At 41.6% G+C, this 21,591-nt stretch overlaps 3 protein-coding genes across 13 annotated transcripts; all 3 read left to right on the top strand.

The window, feature by feature from the left end:
* Window positions 1-408: 408 nt before the first annotated feature.
* Window positions 409-12,820, top strand: LOC105020687. 8 transcript variants are annotated; one of them, XM_020043383.2, is made up of 7 exons: window positions 409-1,028; window positions 1,185-1,240; window positions 1,392-1,491; window positions 1,637-1,788; window positions 10,678-10,782; window positions 10,911-11,024; window positions 11,141-12,820. In XM_020043383.2, the coding sequence occupies exons 1-7, from the start codon at window positions 791-793 to the stop codon at window positions 11,963-11,965; spliced, it is 1,590 nt and encodes a 529-aa protein (XP_019898942.2). In that variant the 5' UTR covers window positions 409-790; the 3' UTR covers window positions 11,966-12,820. The 8 variants fall into 8 exon arrangements, with proteins under 8 accessions (XP_019898942.2, XP_019898941.2, XP_034146414.1 ...); XM_020043382.3 differs by having other exon boundaries at window positions 1,128-1,240; XM_034290523.1 differs by lacking the exons at window positions 10,678-10,782; window positions 10,911-11,024; window positions 11,141-12,820 and adding exons at window positions 2,766-2,828; window positions 5,723-5,779; window positions 6,195-6,426 and having other exon boundaries at window positions 418-1,028; window positions 1,128-1,240.
* A 1,546-nt stretch (window positions 12,821-14,366) lies between these two features.
* LOC105020691 (putative nuclease HARBI1) lies at window positions 14,367-18,459 on the top strand. Of its 2 annotated transcripts, none has more exons than XM_010887903.4 (5): window positions 14,367-14,820; window positions 15,038-15,129; window positions 15,277-15,403; window positions 15,726-15,871; window positions 16,301-18,459. In XM_010887903.4, the coding sequence occupies exons 1-5, from the start codon at window positions 14,538-14,540 to the stop codon at window positions 17,393-17,395; spliced, it is 1,743 nt and encodes a 580-aa protein (XP_010886205.2). In that variant the 5' UTR covers window positions 14,367-14,537; the 3' UTR covers window positions 17,396-18,459. The 2 variants fall into 2 exon arrangements, with proteins under 2 accessions (XP_010886205.2, XP_010886204.2); XM_010887902.4 differs by having other exon boundaries at window positions 14,368-14,820; window positions 15,274-15,403; window positions 16,301-18,458.
* Window positions 18,460-18,752: 293 nt separating this feature from the next.
* LOC105020689 lies at window positions 18,753-21,544 on the top strand. 3 transcript variants are annotated; one of them, XM_010887901.4, is made up of 3 exons: window positions 18,753-20,088; window positions 20,421-20,519; window positions 20,681-21,544. In XM_010887901.4, exons 1-3 carry the CDS (start codon window positions 20,080-20,082, stop codon window positions 21,236-21,238), a joined length of 666 nt encoding a protein of 221 aa, XP_010886203.1. In that variant the 5' UTR covers window positions 18,753-20,079; the 3' UTR covers window positions 21,239-21,544. The 3 variants fall into 3 exon arrangements, 1 of the variants encoding a protein (XP_010886203.1); XR_828750.4 differs by lacking the exon at window positions 18,753-20,088 and adding an exon at window positions 20,131-20,169; XR_828749.4 differs by lacking the exon at window positions 18,753-20,088 and adding an exon at window positions 20,181-20,316.
* The last annotated feature ends 47 nt before the right edge of the window (window positions 21,545-21,591 follow it).

The following is a 21,591-nucleotide window of genomic DNA, read 5'->3' as shown; positions in this document are numbered from 1 at the left end:
TTGCGCTGTTCCCCTTACTAGAAAGTTACCCCAGACTACACATTCCCAATTTTATTTTAGTTTTTCCCCTCTGAAAAGTGTATCCATTAACCACTGTAAATTGTCAGCAAGACCAGCCAAAAAATCCTTGGTTTAATTTTAAATGTTCTTAATTCTTGAATAACAAATTGTACAGAACAAAGTACAAGGATTATGGATAACCACTCATCAATGACAAAAACATTTACAGTAAACTGCAGTAAATGTATCAAAACTGTAGCATTATATATACGTCACTGTTTGTTTACCTCTATATTTTAAATCCGGTTAGCAAATACATTTGCAGTTGCAACAAAGTACACAATATCTAAACTCGTGAAAATAAAAACATTTTGGCTATAATTTTATTTTAGGGCTAGACATACGTTTAGCCGTGCATTTCGGAGATCATTTTGGAGAATTACACAAAGTATTGACGACCGTCGTTAGCTAGCAGTAAGTGTGGCGTTACATACGATTACCAAGTTTCCTGTCCGTTTGTTTTTCTGTCGGTTGTCCGGTAGATGGCGGTGCCACTTTTTCTATATGGTGTGGCGTTGTTATGTGTTTTGTCCTATTTTCCTCTGCTAAAACGTGTGTACGTTTAAGTGTTCGAGCAGATAATACATTGCACGTTCACAAACGCCAGGGATATAATTAAAGATCATGTTGTGTTTTATCTCTAATCTAGCTCTAGAGAAGAGACCCGTTTAGGCATTGGACAGCTACTGCAGAGTTAACCCCCCTCATCCCTATTCAACATACAGCGACTATGGGGGATTTGCAAACGCAGCTAACATCTATTTTGAACTCGCTTGTGAAAGTTGCTGTGGTAGAACTACTGAGGGTTGTACAGGATAGTGCCGTTGAACTTCGTCTGGAGGTGTCCCAGAGTAAACTGGAAAACGAAGCACTGAAAATTGAGAACGAATCTAACCAAAAGAGGTTGAAGACTTTGGAAGCAGAACTGTCGACAGCGGAGAATCGACGATGTTCCTATTGTCGTGTTGGTATGTAGCTTGCTAGTATACATGCACCTGCAAACTGGTTGGGAGTGTAATAATCTAGCATTAAGTAGCCCGCTAATGTCGTGTCTTCTGGTTGTGCAGGATGCTTCGGTTCCAAAACAGATGATGAATATGCTGATGGTCCTATTACATTTTCAGAGGACGATGATGCATCATGGCTTCAACAATCTGAATCTGCTCATACGGTGGAAAAGGTAGCCACCTATACACTCTAGATCGCTAGTTAATGTCATTATTGCAGTCTGTTTTGTAAATATGTTTACTGATGCATGATTTGTATTAATGCTGTGCGCTTTCCCTAATGCTCTGTATGCAAACGCCTTTATTCTGCTCTACTTGATTCAGATTACAGTAATTGAGAATGATGAGATGCAATACCTAATCAAAAAGGAACAGCACGTGGACATACATGGGAGGAAAGACACACCAGTTTCATCAGATGATGGTAATAAAAGTTAGTCATTGTCCAGGTGGTTAATGTGTTCCGATCAAATGTCCTATCGTTGAACGTTATAATAATGTTCTTTGAGGATTAGCGTTTTCTTCTACAACTTACCAGGCCAATTAAAAGCTTGTGTCTGTGTTTGCAGAAAATCAGCCTTGTCCTAAAGTGGACATGGTGTTTGATAAGGAGTGGAGCCAAAGCCTGTGGCAGGGTGGAGAGGCTTTCAAGGAGGAGGAGGAGGACTCTTCTGGCCTGGAAGATGAAGACACTCCAGGTCCATCAGCTACCCATCGGCAGGTCAGTGTTTTTTTTCTAACACATATTTTATCATCAGAGTAAAGGTTAAAGGTTTTAAGGCCAGACACCACAGTTAAAAATAGTGATTTTGCATCTATCTATCAATTTTCAGATTTTGGGATATTCTTTTTAAATATAGCTTCCATACTTTCATAAAAGGGAAAATAATTGATATAAATACTTGATTTATATCATTTTATCCCAACTCCGTCAACCAGACCTAACAACATTTTTGTTATAGTTAGCATGTTTCATGTAGACATTCAACCATTATCTTTACCATTAAAACTATCCATGTTGAATCATATATCATTCAAAAGCTTGTTTTCCAGGGTATATTGTTAGCTAGTCCATACATGTCTACATCTTCTGTAGATCAGGTGTTATGTGTTGAAAGATGCATCATCCTTATTTCTGGAAAGTCCTATCTTTATTGGTCATTTTCTCAAAATGACATTTCCAGGTGCCATTTTTCTCAGTCTTCAATGGAGATACATTCACAATAATGAATGTATTCTTATCCACACACAGGTTCTTAGGTCTTATAGCCAGACTTGTACGGAGGATGTTTTGAAAATCTGGTGTCGTTTAGATTTTAAGTGTCATTTAAAATCTAAATGACAAGCTATTCAACCTACAGTTCATTCCCAGAAAATGTTTCTCTGTTCCTGCGCGTCCTTTCATTTTTAGCTTGTTATTTAGCCCTTCTAGTAAGTGGTGATACAGTCCGATGGGTCTGGGGATGTTACATTTGTGTTTGGGGTGGAGGAGTGTCTTTAGTTCAGCTAGTTGACGGGCTACTGAGTCATTCCAAGTGCTGAGAACTTTTCTCAGATAGTACTGAAATTGATTCTGTCGTTAGCCACATGCTTTATCATGTGCTGTTTGTAATTGGATCTCTAAGATATTAGGAAAGTTGTTTGCTCCCAATCTGGCCATTTCAGTCCAATGACAACAGGGTTCTTTTGACCTTTTAGTCACATTTTGTCTTGGCTGTGCAAGGAATTGGTGGCCCTGGTAAAATCTTCACATTCTACTTGGTGAGTAGACACCTAAATAAAGACATGAACTGATTTTTTTATATTAATCAAACAGGAAAATGCACAATGCTCATGATTCCTTTAATAAGGGTCTGACGATCTGCTGCAACATCACCCCATGTCAACGCCACCGCCCCCCCATATCAACACCACCGCCCCCCCGTATCAACACTGCCGCCCCCCCATATCAACACCGCCGCCCCCCCATATCAACACCGCCGCCCCCCCATATCAACACCGCCGCCCCCCCATATCAACACCGCCGCCCCCCCATATCAACACCGCCGCCCCCCCCATATCAACACCGCCGCCCCCCCCATATCAACACCGCCGCCCCCCCCATATCAACACATCCGCCCCCCCATATCAACACCGCCGCCTCATCACTTAGCCGTTTGCCCTCGTTGTTCCTGGAATTTATTTACGAGTGCCTTAAAATGTGCTCTGCCAAAAGCAAACTCGTGTCTGGTCTATTACCCCATGTCAATGTGTCAACCCACCCCTAAAACGTTGCGGTTGAGGCTTAATAGGAGAGGGAATTTGGCCCTCACATTTCCATATCAGACTGGGAGGATAGCTTGGAGGACATTCAAACCTGTTTTTTACTTTTACTGCTATTATTATTAGGTATTTTCTTTCTCTTATTATTTTGTTTTTGTTTTGACAGTTGTAACCGAAAAAGGTTACATATGTTTTTGTAAACTCCCCTGTATTTTGTTTTTCCCTGAATATAGTAATAGCATGCTGAAATAACAGTAATATTATCAAATGCATGCACTCAGAAAATTATTTTGAAACAAGTTTCCCATTTACTTTTAATTTCAATCCACTGGTTTTCTAAAGTTGTATATTTAACTACTGTGCGTAATTGAAAAATGTTTATATTTGGAAGATGGCATTGCCTAAAACTCTGCCAGAGAATCATTTTTTAAACATGGGGCCATTTTCACAAAACATCTTAAGGCTAAATGTAGCTCCTAGCTACTTTAGGACTCCTAAATAAGAGTATTTCACAAAGCGTTTTAGCATTGAAACCAGATCCTAAATCTGCGAAAAGTCAGGAGTAGTCAAGAGGACTCCTATGTCACTACGACCAAATCACAAACAATCCTAAACGGGCTGCTGCTGGGAATCCGCCTTGTAATCAGGTCAACGTTTTAGAAACATTTAATGATACTGAGCTTTTAAAAAGGTATCACCTTAAACCTTACTCTCTTGTTTGGTATTGCACATTTTGAGTCACTCTATCCTATTGAAAAATGTGTTGAACTTTATTCAACCTGGTTAAGCCACCTGTACCACTCGGTTTAGGTGTGTTATGCTAAACAAATCCACTAGATGTCGCTGTGTCTTAAAATACACTGCTCAAAAGAATTGAGGGAACATTTAAATCTCCCACCGGGTCTCCATGCAAAAATTATATTAAAGATCCAAATCTCTACTGTACATTGTTTAATTCATTGAGAGCAAAATAACGTAACAACAGTCAATGGAAACAAAAAAATCACCAACGAGTTGAGGGCTGGGTTCAAACTCACATCCAAACTCGAAGTGAACAACTGAAATCCCAGGCTGTTCCAACTTGTGTGAATTTCATCATGGCAACTCATAATGTGACTCAGTAGTGTGGATGGCCCCGACGTGCCTGTATGGACTCCTGCAACGTCTTGGCATGCTGCTGATGAAGTGGATGATGGTGTCCTGGGGGATCTCCACCCAGACCTGGATCAGGGCATCAGGGAGCTCCTGGACAGTCTGTGGCGCTACTTGGTGGCGTCGTGTAAACCGGTTCATAGCATCCCAGATGTTCTCAATTGGATTCAGTTCTGGGGAATGTGAGGGCCAGTCAATGGCATCAATGCCTTCGTCATCCAGGAACTGCCTACACACTCTGGCCACGTGAGGCCGGGCATTTTCCTTCAACAGGAGGAACCCAGGCCCCGTTGTACCAGCGTAAGATCTGAGGATTTCATCCCGGTACCTGACAGCAGTCAGGGTACCGTCGGCTAGCATGTGGAGGTCTGTGTGACCCTCCAAGGACATGTCTCCCCAGACCATCTCTGACCCACTGCCAAACCGATCATGTAAGATGATGTTGCAGGCAGCATAACGCTCACCACAGCATCTCCAGACTCTTTCACGTCTGTCACGTGTGCTCAGTGTGAACCTGCTCTCATCTGTCAAGAGAATAAGGCGCCAACTGGGACCTGCCAATTCTGGTGTTCTCTGGTGAATGCAAATCGAGCTGCACAGTGCTGGGCTGTGAGCACAGGTCCCACTTGAGGATGTCAGGCCCTCATGCCACCCTCAGAGAGTTTGGTCAGAAACATGCACACCAGTAGCCCGCTGGAGGTCATTTTGTAGGGCTCTGGCAGTGCTCCTCCTGTTCCTGTTCAAACAAAGGAGCTGTCCAGCTCTCTTAGTGTAACGGCCCGTCTCCTGGTATCCCCTCCATACACTTGAGGCTACTGGGAGACCCAGCAAACCTTCTTTCGACAGCACGTATGGATGTGCCATCCTGGAGGAGCTGGACTACCTGTGCAACCTGAATGGGCTACTAGTACCACCTCATGCTACCAGTAGTGACAAGGACACTAGCAAAATACAAAACTAGAGAAGAATCAATCAGGAATGATAAGGAGAGGGCAATTGTCTGTAGCCACCACCTCTAAAACCATTCAATTTTGGGGGGTTATCTTGCTGTTGCCTCTCCAGTGCACCTGTTGTCACTGTAATTTGCACCAAAACAGGTGTGATTTATTCACAATCACTTATGCTTCCTAACTGGACAGATTGATATCCCTGAAGTTTAACTGACTTGGTGTTATACTGTGATGATTACATAAAAAAATGTTGAGCAGTGTAGTACACCTTTTCAGTTTGCCTCCTTACAGGAAGTTAGCAACTATAAAGTCACCCCAGACATGAGGACTCTGGTGGAATTTTCAAAGGTAAGCATATTTTTGGACATATTATAGTTTCAGAGGTGTTAAAAAAATTCTGATCATTCATGGTAGTTAATATGATACATTTAATGTTATTCCATTATATGTTGAAATATCTTCATTCAAGTATGATTTTTTATTTTATGTTTAAAAACATGCTCAACCAAACACTTCAGTAGTTATTTACTGATAAAAGTAGTTATGCTAAGATAATAAATGTACTGTTTTTATGGGGGAAAAAACTGTGCTGTTATTCCATTATATTTGATGAAAAAATTATATCATTATGATTTTTCAACATTTCTGAAATGTTTTCGAAGTACTGTAAATATCTAATACTAAAATATTACTTGCATTATAACAGAACATGGTTTGTAAGTGTGATATATTTTTTTTCCCCTTTCTGTTTTACAAATAATAGATGGACACTAACGCATTTCACAGTGCAAGGACACGCACCTTTCTGGTCCCTAAACCAGAAAGTCCTCAAGACGCCGATGCTGATGTTGAGTGATGAAGATGGTCAAATAGAGGATCCTGATTTTCAGCCCACGCAAGCAGAGGACACCAGGGACACTTCGTTTGTGTCAAAGGATGAGGTTGCCTCAACAAACCCCTCTTCTAAACCACCGAAGAGTTGGAAGAGGAGAAAAGGAAAAGAAACAACACCCTGAAAACAGTTTCCTTGGCAAAGCCGACAAAGGCACTGGGAGAATCTGGAAGTAGGAAGACATGGAGGCATCCCAGATTCCTGATTCAAGTTTTGAACTCCCTGATCCCAAAGTTGGCCGAGCGTCATCTGCCATGTCACTGTGACGAGCGGGGGTGGCGCAACCTCTGTCCCCAAGGGTGTGTCGAGATGGAAGTGTCACAAATGCAATGTTTTCCTCTGTTTGAATGCAGACCAGTAATGCTTGGCAGCACACCACCAGGAATGATAGTGGATCTAATGCCCCAAAAAAATGTATGCTGTTGCACTGATGGGCAAGTTGGACTTATTTCTGCAAAAAAAAGTTAGCATTTAATTTGATGTTGTCTAAACTGTTTTGGTATTTAAAGGTAATAAAATACCCAGAAACTTTAGAAATGTGTTGTATTTTGATACTTTTACCAAGACGCCACGTCTCAACTGTTTCGTTGGGCACTATATTTAAAAAAAAAAAAACGATTGGGTCTGTAAAAACAATGATTGTTGTTGTTATTGCCCCATGGAAATAAAATAAAAAAATGCTAAGAAAAAATTATTTCTATTGCTTTTTTCTTATCGAGGACATTAAAGGGTTTTTAATCTCGAGGGTATTATGATCACAGTAGAGCTGGTCATTGATGCAGTCACTTCGCCAACAAACAGAACCAACCCAGTAATACCGGAGATCAAGGTTGTGACAAGTCTACTTTACTTGGCCACAGGGAAAATGCAGCTAAGCAGCACAGACAAACTACGTATATCAGTCATCTGTCAGTAGCATATTACATCAAACAATAAATTCCCTCTCCAGACTCCAATATTGTGCGACAATTCATTTGGTTTCCTCATTCGCCAACTAAAAACAAACAAAGCGACTTCATGGCCACAGCTGGACCACCCAGGGTAGTGCTGTGTATGAGACATAATTCCACAAATTATTGCACCATGAAAAGATGAATGTGCATTTCTTTATGAGCTGCCAGACATGTAAGAGGCTGACAATTAGCTGAACATATCTTGACTAGTCAGGATGTCATTCTTGGTTTCATGTTTAATCAACACTTACATTACATTACAACACTTACATTTTTATTTTATCATATTTATTTCAATATGGCAACATGACACATTGTTCTACAATATTGCTACGATGAATTCACTGACAGAGACCCCTCCCCTATCAGCCAATCACTGTGGGCATAGTAAGTACACTTCGTGGAACACATCATCCATAGCAATGGGGTCAACCCCGCCCTTTCTCTTAGCTTAAGACTTCTCCCCGTTCCTTAGTAATGGTTGGTCTTAGCCACTTTGTGAATAGGTTTTAAGAGGAAACTCTTAGCAAGGAACTTTTATTGCCGTCTACAAGTCCTCCTTGTGGTAAGATAAAATATTTTGTGAATACGGTCCCAGGTCTATAGATTTGATATATAATAAAAAAGAGTGACTTGGAAAATGTTGAACTCAGCGTATGTGAAGACTATCACGTAAACATTTTTTTTGGAGATCCTGCTGACACCGTTTTCTACTGCTTCTACAATTATTTGAATTAGTTTTATAATATATAATATTTGTTTGTTGGTGGATTATTTCCTCACATTTATTCAACCGGTTAAGTATGAAAGGTTGGTGTTGCTTTTATTCCAGCTTACTAGAGACTTTTCCATTGACAGATACTGGAAACATCAGAGACTTGGCCGTTTGGCTACCTGTTTTCTGCCTACATGCCAGCTTGGAAAATAAACTGATACTATAATTTAAAATCTTCCTAGATTAAGCATTCAATTTCACCTGGTTTAAACAGTGAAACCCTATGTGGCTTTATGTTGGATACCAATATAAACTCCCTATGCCTGTTACAGGAGCATCTGTATATATTCCTATTATGTTCTTATCCACTCTGAAGTGCCACATCTCCCCTCACTGAGCTGTAGCAGGCAGAGCTATATCCCAGCCAAGGTGACGGCACTGTGGGTCTCGTCATAACCTAACACGCAGGAAGTCCTCTCAACACACTGACTCTCACTGTGGTCCTGTTGTTGACCGAAAGATCCCTCCAAAAGCCCCAGCCACAGTTGAGTGTTCAAGCCAAGGGATCCGGTTCGCCTGTGCCTGAGGTTCCAGCTGCCATTCATTAAAGCGGTATAAGTATTGGGACCTTCAGGTTTCTCCGGTTAGAGGGGATTGGTTAAAAATGCTGGTTGTAGTGTTTAATAGAAAGTAACAACATACAAAATAAACGAGGGATTAACATAAATGCTCTGTTGCTATGCTCTACCGGTCATGAGAGGAATGTCAGTAACTAATCAAGACCGTTAGATGGCACCAGAAAGGACAAGAATAGGGCAGTTAGTCACACTGTAGTCGTCTATCTTGCGACATGTAGTGGCTCTGATTGACTATTCTATTGGCATTTGTGATTATATTTTTTTTTTATGTAAGTACAATTACTGTTATTCCCAAATATACAAATGAATAATGAGTCACACTTGTCTTTTTAAATAGCAGTTTTTGTTGTTTTCATAAGACCGAAAAGGGCCCGTTAGGTTAACATCCCCAGACAATCAGCCTGAGTTTTACTTAAGTTTAGTTCATGAGAATTGTGTTGTTGGTGCTGCTGCTTTAACCGCAAAACATGCATTCAGGATCCGAAATGGGGAGAGATTTCCCATAATCCATTGCATGATTTGAGACTCAAATGTCTCTAAAGCAGCTAGTCAAACCTAATATATACTCTTCTGACAACATGGGACTTTTTCCTCTTGATTTCTAATGCATCGATTGAAAACACAGCTCTCTCTCCACAGTGGCTTACACCTGGGCAGTCAGGCTCTGTGGACTTAGGAAATCACCACGCACATCGAAGAATAAGACGTGGACCACATCAGCAACGAAGAGGGACATACCTCAGGTACACCCCAAAGCAAAGAGCCAGGATTGCGCGGACGTGCATGGAGGTGGGAGCACAGATGGCCGCCGCAATGATGTCTGAGGAACTAGGGAGACGCATCAGCCCGAACACCGTGAGGTCCATGAGGATCAGCTACGAACGGACCGTCAAAAGCATGGGCGTGCAGAAAGTGGAAGACCTGCCTCATTTGAGGCAACAGACCTACATGTTTGACGAGGAGATCACTCGGTTTGTCATGGCGAGGAGGAGAGCAGGAGCTAAGGTGTGCCCTTCCACGCTGATGGTAGCCACGCGAGACATTGTGACGCGCCGAAACCCAGAAATGCTGGCTGAGAACGGCGGGCACGTCGTGATAAGCGCCAGCTGGGCACGCTCTTGGCTCCAGCGGTTCGCGGAAAGGAGAATCGATTTGAAGAGCTAATGAGGAGATCCAGTATCGGGGTCGGTTACAGTTAAAAAGCGGGAAAAGAGCCGACGAGTTAAGTGAAATGGAGGATGCGGTAGACCTGGACTGTATGGGGGCATCACGTTAATTGGGATGACTCGTGTTCTCTGCGTGTTTAAGTTAAGACCATGTGACATAGTGTTGACCGGTGTCCAGTGTTATAACGGGGTTAGGAGAATCTTCATGTCACCTGATACAGTTGTGCTGTGTTCTTTGTTCTTGGTATTGACAACTCTTATGTGTGGTATCTCTACAATTTAGAGTATTTAAAATGTACCAATATTCTGACTTCATGAAGAACAGTATTCAGTTTTTGGCTCTTCGTATATGTGATTATTTTCTATGGTTTGGTGGTGTTGAACAGTTGAATGGAACTTGACTAATGTTTTGGATGAGGTCAGAATGTATATTAGGTTTGTGACAACAAATCTGTATTAGAAGTATTCTAATAAAACTGTAATGTTGCTGCCTGGTTTTTGTTTTCTTTCCCATTGGAACCTTACCAGGAAACTAAAAGGCGGTTTAGTAACAAAATCATTCATAGGTCTTTGGGTGGCTGTTTACTTGTCCTATGTGAAACTTTTTTATTTTTCATTTTTAATATCTCAACATTTCACTTGGTCAGTTTGGGTGTTCGAAATAGCAACCTTTTGGTCACTGGCCTAAAATTTTGTGACATAAAGATTTGGTTTGTGCGGCTAGCAACCTCAGCGTCATCACCCAAAACCTGGAATATTTTCAATTGTATTTTATTTTTTTGCCAAACATCCTGGCTGCTGACAACCTCTGTTATGCTTTGTTAAGCTTTTGCAACATAAAAACAATAAAAATCTGTAACATGTAATATCTCAAACACACAGGTGAAGCCGAATTGGGCTCAGAAAAGGCAGAATGTCTGTGTAGTGACATCCTCACTGAAGTCTGTCATAGTTGATGAACCAGACTCCTCAGATGCTGGTATTCAGGTACTGTATATCTTCAAGCCATTCCCTACACCTAGGAGATTACAGTGATCATAGCATTGTGTGGAGCTATTCAGTGGCGTTTTGTCATCATAAAATTTAGATTAATTTAACTGATTTTGTCTGTGCAGAAACCGGAAGTGAAATTGAGAAAACTGCTTGTGGCACTCACTCGAGTTAAAGACAGTGAGAAGGATGACAAGAGAGATGATGCTTCTGATCTTTCAAGCCCTGAGAGTGAGCCGGTAAGCGTTGTTTACTGAAGAACTTCCGTACACTGTGTAAAACGTATGTGTACACAGTTGTATCAAACGCACAATGTGACAAACATTCCTTGTGGTCTTTTTTCCCTATGCGCCAGAACAACACTGAATTCAGCGATACGGAGAACATTAGTGACTTTGGAGGTTCTGAACCAGGAAGTCGTTTGACTTTTGAAGAAGACACCCACCACTTGGATTTTCCAGACAGAATTCTGTTTCCAAAACATGTGAAGCCGCCTGGTGCGATAGGAGCTGTGGACGCCCAATCAGACTTTGATGAAATGAGCAGCTCACAATGTTTGACTTTTGAAGAAGACCACCACCACTTGGATTTGCCCGCCAGAATTCTGGTCCCAAAACATGTGAAGCCGCCTGGTGCGATAGGAGCTGTGGACGCCCAATCAGATGTTGATTTTGATGAAATGAGCAACTCACAATGTAAAACAGACAGCAAAACCGAGGTGAAAAACTTGGGAAGAAAACGAGAGCGAAAAACTGGCTTATATACAGGCAATGTCAATTACTGTTTTGTTTGTGGGGAGCCCCAAGCAAAATTCTCCCGCCACTTGAAACGGCATGAGAAGGAGAATGCTGAAATTGCTTATGTCCTAAGCCTCGACATAGCCTCACGACAGCGAAAGGTGTTGCTGGAGAAACTTAGGAACAGGGGCAATTTCCAACACAACACCAATGTCATAAAAATGGGAGTTGGGTGTCTCAAAGTTAAAAGAAAAGCCAAACCTAATAGTGCTGCCAAGAGGTATGAACCTTGTCTTTACTGTAAGGGAATGTTCGTGTGGCAAGATTTACGAAGGCACATGGGAAGATGCCATTGTAGACCAGAGGGCAATGATCAAAAGCCTCACTATGGCAAGAAGCAGCTCATACCACACATTGAAACACATTTAGGAGATGGAACCTAAATCCAAAAAAGAAAAAATATTAGAACAGAAACTAAGTGGTATATAATGTTCTGATAACAGAACCAATTGTTTTTTAATCTTGTTAACTATTTGATAAAAATCTTTATTGTTCCAAAACTGTCAGTGTTTCAAGCCAAACACCTTACAATGCACACTGTCCGCTCGCTAGAGCTACTAAGGTTTTCTGCGTCTTGAAGTCCCTTCTCTTTCCTACGCGCTAGCTAAAACAAATTGACGAGAAACTTATAATTGTGGTGTCCGGATTCCCCATTGTTTATGACGCTTCTCTGGTTTCATACATACATAACGTTAAACAAAGTAAATTGCTATTTGAACAATGACAAATCATTGACTTGGTGTCGTCGTAATACGTTTTCAGTAGTCACCGAATACTTATTAATATTTGCAGAGACGGGTGTTTCCCCTGTACTGGTAGGCTGGTTGTCGCTAGCATAAATTAGGAAAACATGCCGCGCCCAAGGGGGCATCGTGCACTCTAGGGAAGGCTCAGCGACAGCCAGAGATTGAGCGATTTGCGAGAAGATCGAGCGGACAATGTGTGCGTAGCGTTACATGTCCAACCCTATCACCCACCCTCACCCACGTGCAGTGCACTGTTACAGTGCTACAGATAGCTGAGCAAAGATTTTTGAATAAAAATAATTACTTATTGAATTTGTTTTTTTCATCAATAAAAAATATGAATTGGATTTTATTTTATCAAATTGGTAATAAAATTCTGAAATGTTTTCACATTTCACCTTTACCTAGGGTGGCAATAATTATGGAGGGCAATTCATAATAACACCGATCAGCCATAACGTTATTATCACCTGCCTAATATTGTGTAGGTCCCCCTTTTGCCACCAAAACAGCCCTGACCCGTTGAGGCATGGACTCCACTAGACCTCTGAAGTTGTGCTGTGGTATCTGGCACCAAGATTTTGGCAGCAGATCCTTTAAGTCCTGTAAGTTGCGAGGTGGGGCCTCCATGGATCGGACCTGTTTGTCCAGTACATCCCACAGATGGTCGAAAAGATTGAGATCTGGGGAATTTGGAGGACAAGTCAACACCTTGAACTCGTTGTGTTCCTCAAACCATTCCTGAACCATTCTAGCATTGGCCTGCTGAATGAGGCCAATGCCATCAGGAAATACCGTTGCCATGAAAGAGTGTACATGCTCAGGTAGGTGGTACGTGTCAAAATAACATACGCAATAAACTGCGATGCACTGTTCTGACACCTTACTATCAGTACCATGGATGTGCTTGACATATTTTCATGATAATTCCTCAGCGTTTGTCGTCGACCCCACCCACTCATGCCAAAAAAATATGTAAATTGTAATATGTTATGCAATAAATTAAATGTTTTTATTAAAAATGTAGTTAACCTCGATAATGTTTTAGTATAAACAATTAAGCTTTTACTCGGGATACATTTAGATTCTGAAATGCCATAACAGCAGCAAATAATCGAATGCATAGGCCTGTCAGTTTGTTAGTATTTTATAACAAGTGATTTATTTCAAGTTATTGTTACAAGCTTTTCCATTAATTACAGTTGAAAATGTACTAAACGTTGTCAAAAATGCATATAGTCTCAAATGAGCAGAGATATGTAGGAATTGCCTTACATCCAAAGAATAATTTGGCAATGTCCCTTTTTATGATAGTTTATTCTTGTTTAGAAATATTTGCATGTCCACGTGCTCTGAGAGTAGACGAGTAGGCTTACGTAGTCTGTTGACAATCAGGCCCGCGGCCTAGAAAACCCTTTGTCCTTTCAGATGTTGCCTGGAGGCACAGGTATGAATTCACCAACCGTAATCATTTTCGGTACTTGGTCGTTAGCCAGATTTTCTTAGTCTACAAGACAACCTGTCATTGCTGCCGCCAAATGAGTCACTCGGTATACAGATTATTTTTGTAACTTGTAGAAAATTATATTGACTTGTCGATAAATGACGTCCTTGTCGACAATTCGACTATTTTTTCTCACCCCTAATCAGTACCAGCATTAACCTTTTCAAAGCATGGCCCTTGTCAAAGTCGCTCAGATCCTAACGCTTGCCCATCTTTCCTGCTTCTAACACACCAAGTTTGAGGACAGAATGTTCACTTGCTGCCTAATATATCCCACCCACTGACAAGAGCCATGACAACGAGATTATCAGTGTTATTCACTTCGCTATATATATGTATATGGAGAGAGAGACTTGAGGGGGTCAGCTGCACGGACAGAAAGAGTGAAAAGGCCATACAAATGTGTTACTTATGGCTTGCATAGTGACAGTTGCTTAAGGTTACCATTTCAATACCAATCTAAAATTCTGATACATTGTATGTTAAGTTTGGTACTTGCACCGCACCATACTCGTCGCATGACCTCGTGCCCAAATTCGTCAATAGCTCCTCCCCAAATAGGAAGTGGTGCCAACCATTATGTTTGCCATTGTTTACAAAAACTAAGGTACGGGTAAAGAAAAACGTGGATACGAGTAGCATTTGATTAGAACAAAAAGTTCTCACCTCATTGGTTAATGAACATAGTTGTAGATTTATTATCAAATGACGATGGAGAATGCTTCCCGCTTTCAAAATCAGTTAACATGTCTCATGAACGCGGTAGTGAGGGCAGCGGTTGTAGAAATAGTCCGACTTGTAGAAAATAACTCAGTGACTTTACGCCAAGAGTTGTCAAAGAGTAACCTGGAGAACGAAGCGTTGAAAGTCGAGAACGAATCGAATAAAAAGAAGCTTCAGATTTTGGAATCAAAGCTGTCGATATCGATAGCTGCCCAGCCGTTGTCAGATGGTCTTCGTCATGCAACTGAAGCTGGTGGCAGAAAAGGTAGCTAACCTAACCAACATAAAGAGTAAAGGCCTATTTTCTCTTACCCTGTTAACGGTTTAAAAAAACAATTAATATTAACATTAATTGTTAATATTAATAAAAACAGTAGTGTGACTTGAATGGGAATTGTTGATGCTGAAATCTGCGTTCGATGTGTTGACCTCATTTATTTATGGACAAATTATCAAAAATGTATTTCATTGTCACTACCTAGATGATTTTGACCACACGAAAGAAAGGGGAAAACCTAGTGCCGAGATAACTGGTGCCGGGCCACAGTCTCAGGAGCGTGCAGTCCAATCCCAGGTTGGTATATGTAGGCTGCAGCCTAATTCCACAATTGCGTGTATGTTCAGGTGGCATTTACAATGCATACTTGTCCTGTCTATTATGTGCTGCTGTTTCTGTGTTGCACTAGCAAAAACATGTGGGTCTTCATTGTGTTTAAAGCAGACTATGAAAAAAGAGGTAGGGGAGGGGCTGAGAGTTGTTGCCATGGAGAAGGATGGGATGAAAGTAATTGGCATCAAGAAGGAACTCCGTGACGCCCCAGAACAGGAAATACCATCTCCTATGAAGGGTGAGTGTGACATTTAGCATTCAGCAATTTTAATACCGCACAGAGAATCTTGTGCAAACCTTTGCACAGGCTTAACATACTTAGACCTTTTTAAATTTTTACAGCAGATTTTCTTATCCGGTGTGATTTAGTGACGAGTGCATATATTGTCCTCTTGTCGTCCCCTGTGCTGGTTTCCTTTCACACCACACCAACTCTATTACAACTGTCATCCCACATAATGATGAAGGGGCATGGGGAAACATTTAGGAACCACTGCCTTAATTTAAGGTGACGTTGATAAGGTTTTATTTGCGATAGTGGTTACTGTCTGTCTCTTTAGATGAGCAGCTCTGTCCCAAAGTTGACATGGTGTATGGTAAAGAGTGGAGCCAAAGCCTGTGGCGAGATGGAAGAGAGAAAGCAGGAGACAGTGATGATGGAACGGAAAAAGAAGAAGCTCCAGGAACCTCAATGACCCAGCATCAGGTCAGTCCACTTTTACCCTGTTTTCTTTCATCAGAATAAAGGCCTATATGAAACAGCACCCATGGTGTATCTTGCAGTTATCAGGTTCATTGCAAAATGTACACACCAAACATACCATGATTTACCCTATTGAGCCATGACGAAGGATTGGAAATGGTGAAACACCATAGTCAAACCCAAATAAAGAAAATGCTCTTCAAGATGTAAACTTGTTCCTTCACCTTGGGGGTTTTGCGTGTCCCAAGGTCCTGCAACGTCGAGAGATGAGCAACAAACTATCCGCTTGAAAGACAGAAAAGACTGATAAAACAATCTCCTGATGCATTGTGAATGTACAGAAATAGCCCTCTGTGTTGGCATGGGCCTCACCAGGCAGGCTACAAAGTCCCTTACCTGTTTATTTACATACAATTCGTCGTCTTCTTACAGAACGGAAGTCTTCTTCATTGCAGTAAGCTGAATCCCTCCACTCCAATCCTCAAAGTCTTCTGCGACCCTGAACAAGACACGTATCCCGACTACCGTCTAAAGAGGGAATCTCTGAATTGCCTGTTCTCCTTGTCCCTGACCGGTAAAAACAGACAGACTGTGACATTCAAAATCCTTGTCTTTATCTACTGGTTGGCCCACGGGACCTCCTTTAAAACTGTCTCGGAAACCTTCGGCATCCCTCTGTCCACTGCTGCCAGCATCGTTCGTGATGTTGCCGATAAACTGATTAAACTCTCCTCCAAGATGGTAAACAAGCAATCGCCAGAGGAGCTGGCCCTCACAGTGGCCGGCTTTGGGAAACTGGCCCGTCACCCGATGTTTGGAAAAGCTGTTGGGGCTATTGGTGGGTGCCACGTCAGGGTCAAGGTCCCCGATGCTCCCGAGAGGCCCCTCCCCACCATCAACTTCCAAGGGGTTTGTGACCACACCGGTCGCTTCATCGACGTCTTTGCCGGGCTCCCTGGGTCTATGACTGACATGGGGGTTCTAAGACACAGTCCCCTTTACAAAATGGCCCTTTACCCTCCCCCTGGACACTTTGTCTTGGGCAACGGCGAGTACCACTGCCTCCAGACGCCCATGTGCCTCATCACGCCCTACCCAAAGTCGGACCGCCACCCGATGCACGTCGAGTTCAACCGACACCATGCCTTGGCCTTCTCTGCCATTGAGAGGGCCTTTGGCATCATGAAGAAGCGCTGGACCGCCGTCTTCCTTCAGCCCCTTGAGCTCCATCCTAGCTTTGTCCCCAAAGTGCTGGCGGTGTGCACGCTGCTTCACAACATCTGCCTCAGTGTGGGAGATGTGCTGGAGCCGGTGAAAATGGACAAAAGCAAGGTGACAGAGGTTCAGAAGGAGCGGCTGGCGCCAAATGAGACCAGCGGGGAGGGGTTGAGGGACAGTTTGGCAAAACAGATGTCTACAATGACGTGCCTGGCCACAGTGGGAATTGTTGAAAGTACAGCCTCCGCGGCAAACGCCATGACAGTGCAGAGAGAACATGCGTACAACATGGTGGTGATGGAACGTTGACTGATTACAGTGGGTGGGGCAGAATAAATCACCATCAATGACCATGTTACCATCCAAGTGGTGACCAGTTTTCTAAAAAATAAATCTACATTTCCCAACTGTCTCGTTTACTCGTTTTCATGTACAGAATAAAAATCTAAAGTTTGAATTTCCTTTGCATAGGCTACATGAAGAGGTTATTATAGATAAGAAACCTTTTTTTATTTGTTAAATGGCAGAATGAATCACCCCACGTTAACTTTCCACACTGTGAAGTGCCTACACACAGTGCCTTCGGAAAGTATTCATACCCCTTCGCTTGCTGAAAATGTTGTTGTGTTGTAGACCTAAAATCTCATTGTTTACCTTTATTTGTCTGTAAATCTACCCAGCCTTCTTGGCAAAATTGCTCAAGCTTTGTTAAGTTGGATGGGCATACTACTGCAATTCGATTTAGTTTTTGTAATTTAGAAGGTTAAGATGTTTAGTGGCATAAACTCCCAATTTAATCTATTTTCATTTAATTTTGTTACAGTAAAATGTGGAAAAACTCCAAGGGGGGCATACCTTTAGTAGAACCACTGATGTTTGATTTTGGTCCCTTCACACCAGAGAATCTTTTCTCATGCTCTTGAGTGTCCGTTAGGTGGCATGTCCTATGCCGTTTACTGAGTGGCTTCCATCTATCCACTCTACCATAAAGGCCTGATTGATTGAGATCTGCAGAAATGGCTGTCCTTCTGGCACCTTTCCCAATCTCTACAGAGCAACTGCTTTTGCAGCCAGTTCTCTGTTGTGAAGCCCACTGTGCCCTTGGGATATTTCAAAGCTTTTGCAATATTTTAAATAACCTTCCGGAGATCTATGTTATGACACTTTTTTTTTGTAGATCTAGTTGTTTGGACTTCTGGGTTTGGCTTTGGTTCTGACATGCACTGTGAAGTGGGGGGCCTTTATGTCGACAGATGTATGCCTTTCTAAATTCTGTCTGAACTATTGAATATGACACTGGTGGACTCTAATCAAGTTCTGGAAACATCTGAACAACATTAAAATAACACAGAATTAGGGGGGAATGGGGGGGTGTTATGACCCCCCCTAATATTATACACATGTCAATGTGACCCCCCCCCCCTGGAAAAGAGTGAAAATCCTGGGATACATTGATCCTGAACCCCACCCCCCCTCCTCCCATATACAATACAAACCTACAACATTGCACAGGATGCATGTGAGCTCAGTTTGATGTCATGACAAAATATCTTAATATTTACATACATTTACAGTAACTTGGCAGAGATTAAAAAAAAATTTTTTTTTGCTTTGTCATTATTCGATATTGATTGATTGAAATATATATTTAATCAATTACAAATGTAACCTATAACACAACATGTGGAGAAGGTGATAAAAATGTGAAGTTCTAGTTGCAGTTACGGGCTTGACTCATTGCCACAACTCCACTACCGGTTTGGGAGTGTTGAAAGTCAAGACATGAAACTTAACACTGCTTGACTCAATAAGGATTTATTTCACATTCCAAGCCAGCAATTTAGCTTGCAGGCACCTCAACCTACCACAAGGAGTCGCTAGAGTACTGTGAGACAACACACCCCTGCTTGATATTTACCAGTCTGCCCCATGTAGCACTGAGCCAAATTGTGCTGCTGTCTTAAGGGACCCTGAACACAAGTAACCTATATCCAAACTCCTGGCTGCAATGACGCAGTAATGGTGTGAGACAGTGACTTCAAGACCTAGACTACATTCAGGAGCCACACCACCCTTTTAAGTACATCATAACTCAGTTAATCTGCAAGCTCACACGCTTTCCTTAGTCGAAGTGGGACTACCGAAGACCTTAGTCCAAAAGCTTTGCAAGACCCTCGTATTGAGTTTAATTTGTTTTTATGGATTTTTCTAACAGTTCTTGTTAGCAAAATTACTCTCACATAATGGTTGGAATTCTGGTTGCTGGTTATACCACTGGCTTATGGTGAAATGTTCCTACTGTATATGTGGTGGTGGAACTGTTATTGGTGTTGGACAACATATTTTAGCATATTTACCTTTGTTATGCTAATTCTAGGATATAAAGATTGTCTTTATTTCAAATATTTCTGTATTGTATATTGTACACAGTGAACTAAGACACCATTGAATAATGTTTTGTGAGGGTGTGAGCAAGTGGGTCAGGTATTCTAGATTGTTTTCAATCAGTTATTTTGTCAAGTTTATTCTACCAAACAACAAAGCAATATACCTATCCCAAGATCCTCTGTAGTGTGAATGGTTTTACCTGTTCTGTTGCAGGTGAATCAGGTGAACTAATTTGAGTGATTACAAAGCCCATAAACAGGTGAATCAGGTGAACTAATTTAGGGCTATGGAACAATTGTGAAGTGTCTTGAGGTGTCCCCAGAAAAAAAGTTTGGACACCACTGACCAGTAGTCTACAGTGGATTCCTGGCTGTGGCATTTCTCAAGTCTTCGATAAAGCTTTCTGAATTGTCTCACCTTAAGAGACATTTATTGTAAAGAAAAATAAATGGACGGTTTATGTTGCTAGTTCATTTTCAACCACTAATTCTGTCTGTGATCAAATGGCCCAAAGCTTAACTTTCCTAATGGCATTATTGAAAGCTTACTGTAAAACTCAGCATCTTGAATCCTGATTGGCTGAAAGCAATGGTTTATGAAACCATATGCCACAGGTATGACCGCACAACCTTTTACTGGTCAAAATAGTTTATGAACTGGTTTATCATAGCTTTAGAACATCTCAAGAATGTCTGGTACAGTATATTGCCAATTTACCAAAGTGCTGCATCTAGGCACTCCACTTTGTGCATAAGAACAGCTCTTAGCTACTTAAATAGAATCTGAATGGTTTGAACCCTGAATGCTGAAAGCTGTGTTACGTGAGATCATAACTAAGAGCTGTAACCCTAACCTTTTCTTTTTATAGTGTAGGCCTACACAATATTATTTTAACAATTGATGTAATAACTTGCAATCTGTCATTCACTATTTGTACCTTTCACAGTTAAGGAAAAGGAGAAAAGGTGTGCATTATTCAGATGATTGGATTAAAGAGGAAAACTGGATTGAAGGGGAGGAAGTCTCAGAACATACCAGTAAAAGTGTAAGTGTTGGGCTGAGTTAGCGTATTTGCTTAGATGTGGATATTTTCACTGCTCACTTTCTGGCACCAGAATATTCAAATCCAAAGCAAAAATTATTATTTGTTACCAATTAAATGACCATAGCATAAATTACAAATCATTCTTCTCTGTGTTGTTGCAGATCGATACTTCAGTCATCCCACTCGTGGGGGACAGTGATCTGTCAGAGTACGGAGACAGACTGTCCACATTTTACAGTCAGGACAATTACATGGAGGACATAACCGAGAACTTCCGAGGCAGATTAGGATGTATAAGGGACCAACAAACACGCAGACTGAAGACAGGACTATTGGGCAATACCAACGCCAAGAAGAAGCAAAGAATAATTGAACTCGGCTGGATGGACTTCAATGAAAAAGACCAAGATTACAAACAGGTCAGGACAGTAAACGGAGGGGGCACAAGACACCTCTACGTCGACAAAAAGAAAACTGTTGAGGAAATCCAAGTAATGGCGGAGGAGATCTTTTTCCCGAATGGACTGTCAAAGAAAGAAACACAACTAGGGGACTATCAGAGAGAAATCCGATGGAGGTATTGTCAGGTGAACAACTCCAGCACCGTGGATGAACTTTATGGGGAAACCAAAGTAGGATGCCTTCGACTCTATCTCTGCACCAAGGCACACAATGTCAGAGATTTCAGGGTTGTGGCGCTCCAGTCTAGTGGTTATTAGTTTTTGCCTGAGGTTCTTGTGATTGATCCTATGTCATTAAATGGATTATAGATTATTCATCCGTCTCAAGGCTTGGCGAGGCCCACTGATCGTGATAGCATAGAATAATGTATTCTAAAGGCTAAATGAGGGGGCCCAGGCATATATCTTTTCGGGGCAACCAGGATTCCTGGCCACGGTCCTGCCTGTAGTTCTTGTGAACAATTATAATTTAATTTGTTAGGTTATAGACTGCTTGTTTCTTACAAAACAATAATGTTTGATTAATTCTATTGTTGACGTATATAAAAATGTTGTCAGCTGAAATGCAAAATTAAATGGTTACTTACTTGTAACAAATGTCTCTAAAGTGT

Source organism: Esox lucius, chromosome 24 (assembly GCF_011004845.1).
Source record: "Esox lucius isolate fEsoLuc1 chromosome 24, fEsoLuc1.pri, whole genome shotgun sequence".
In the NCBI taxonomy this organism is placed as follows: Eukaryota; Metazoa; Chordata; class Actinopteri; order Esociformes; family Esocidae; genus Esox; species Esox lucius.
Note: the sequence above shows the minus strand (reverse complement) of the source record. Positions and strands in the feature narration are given on the sequence as shown.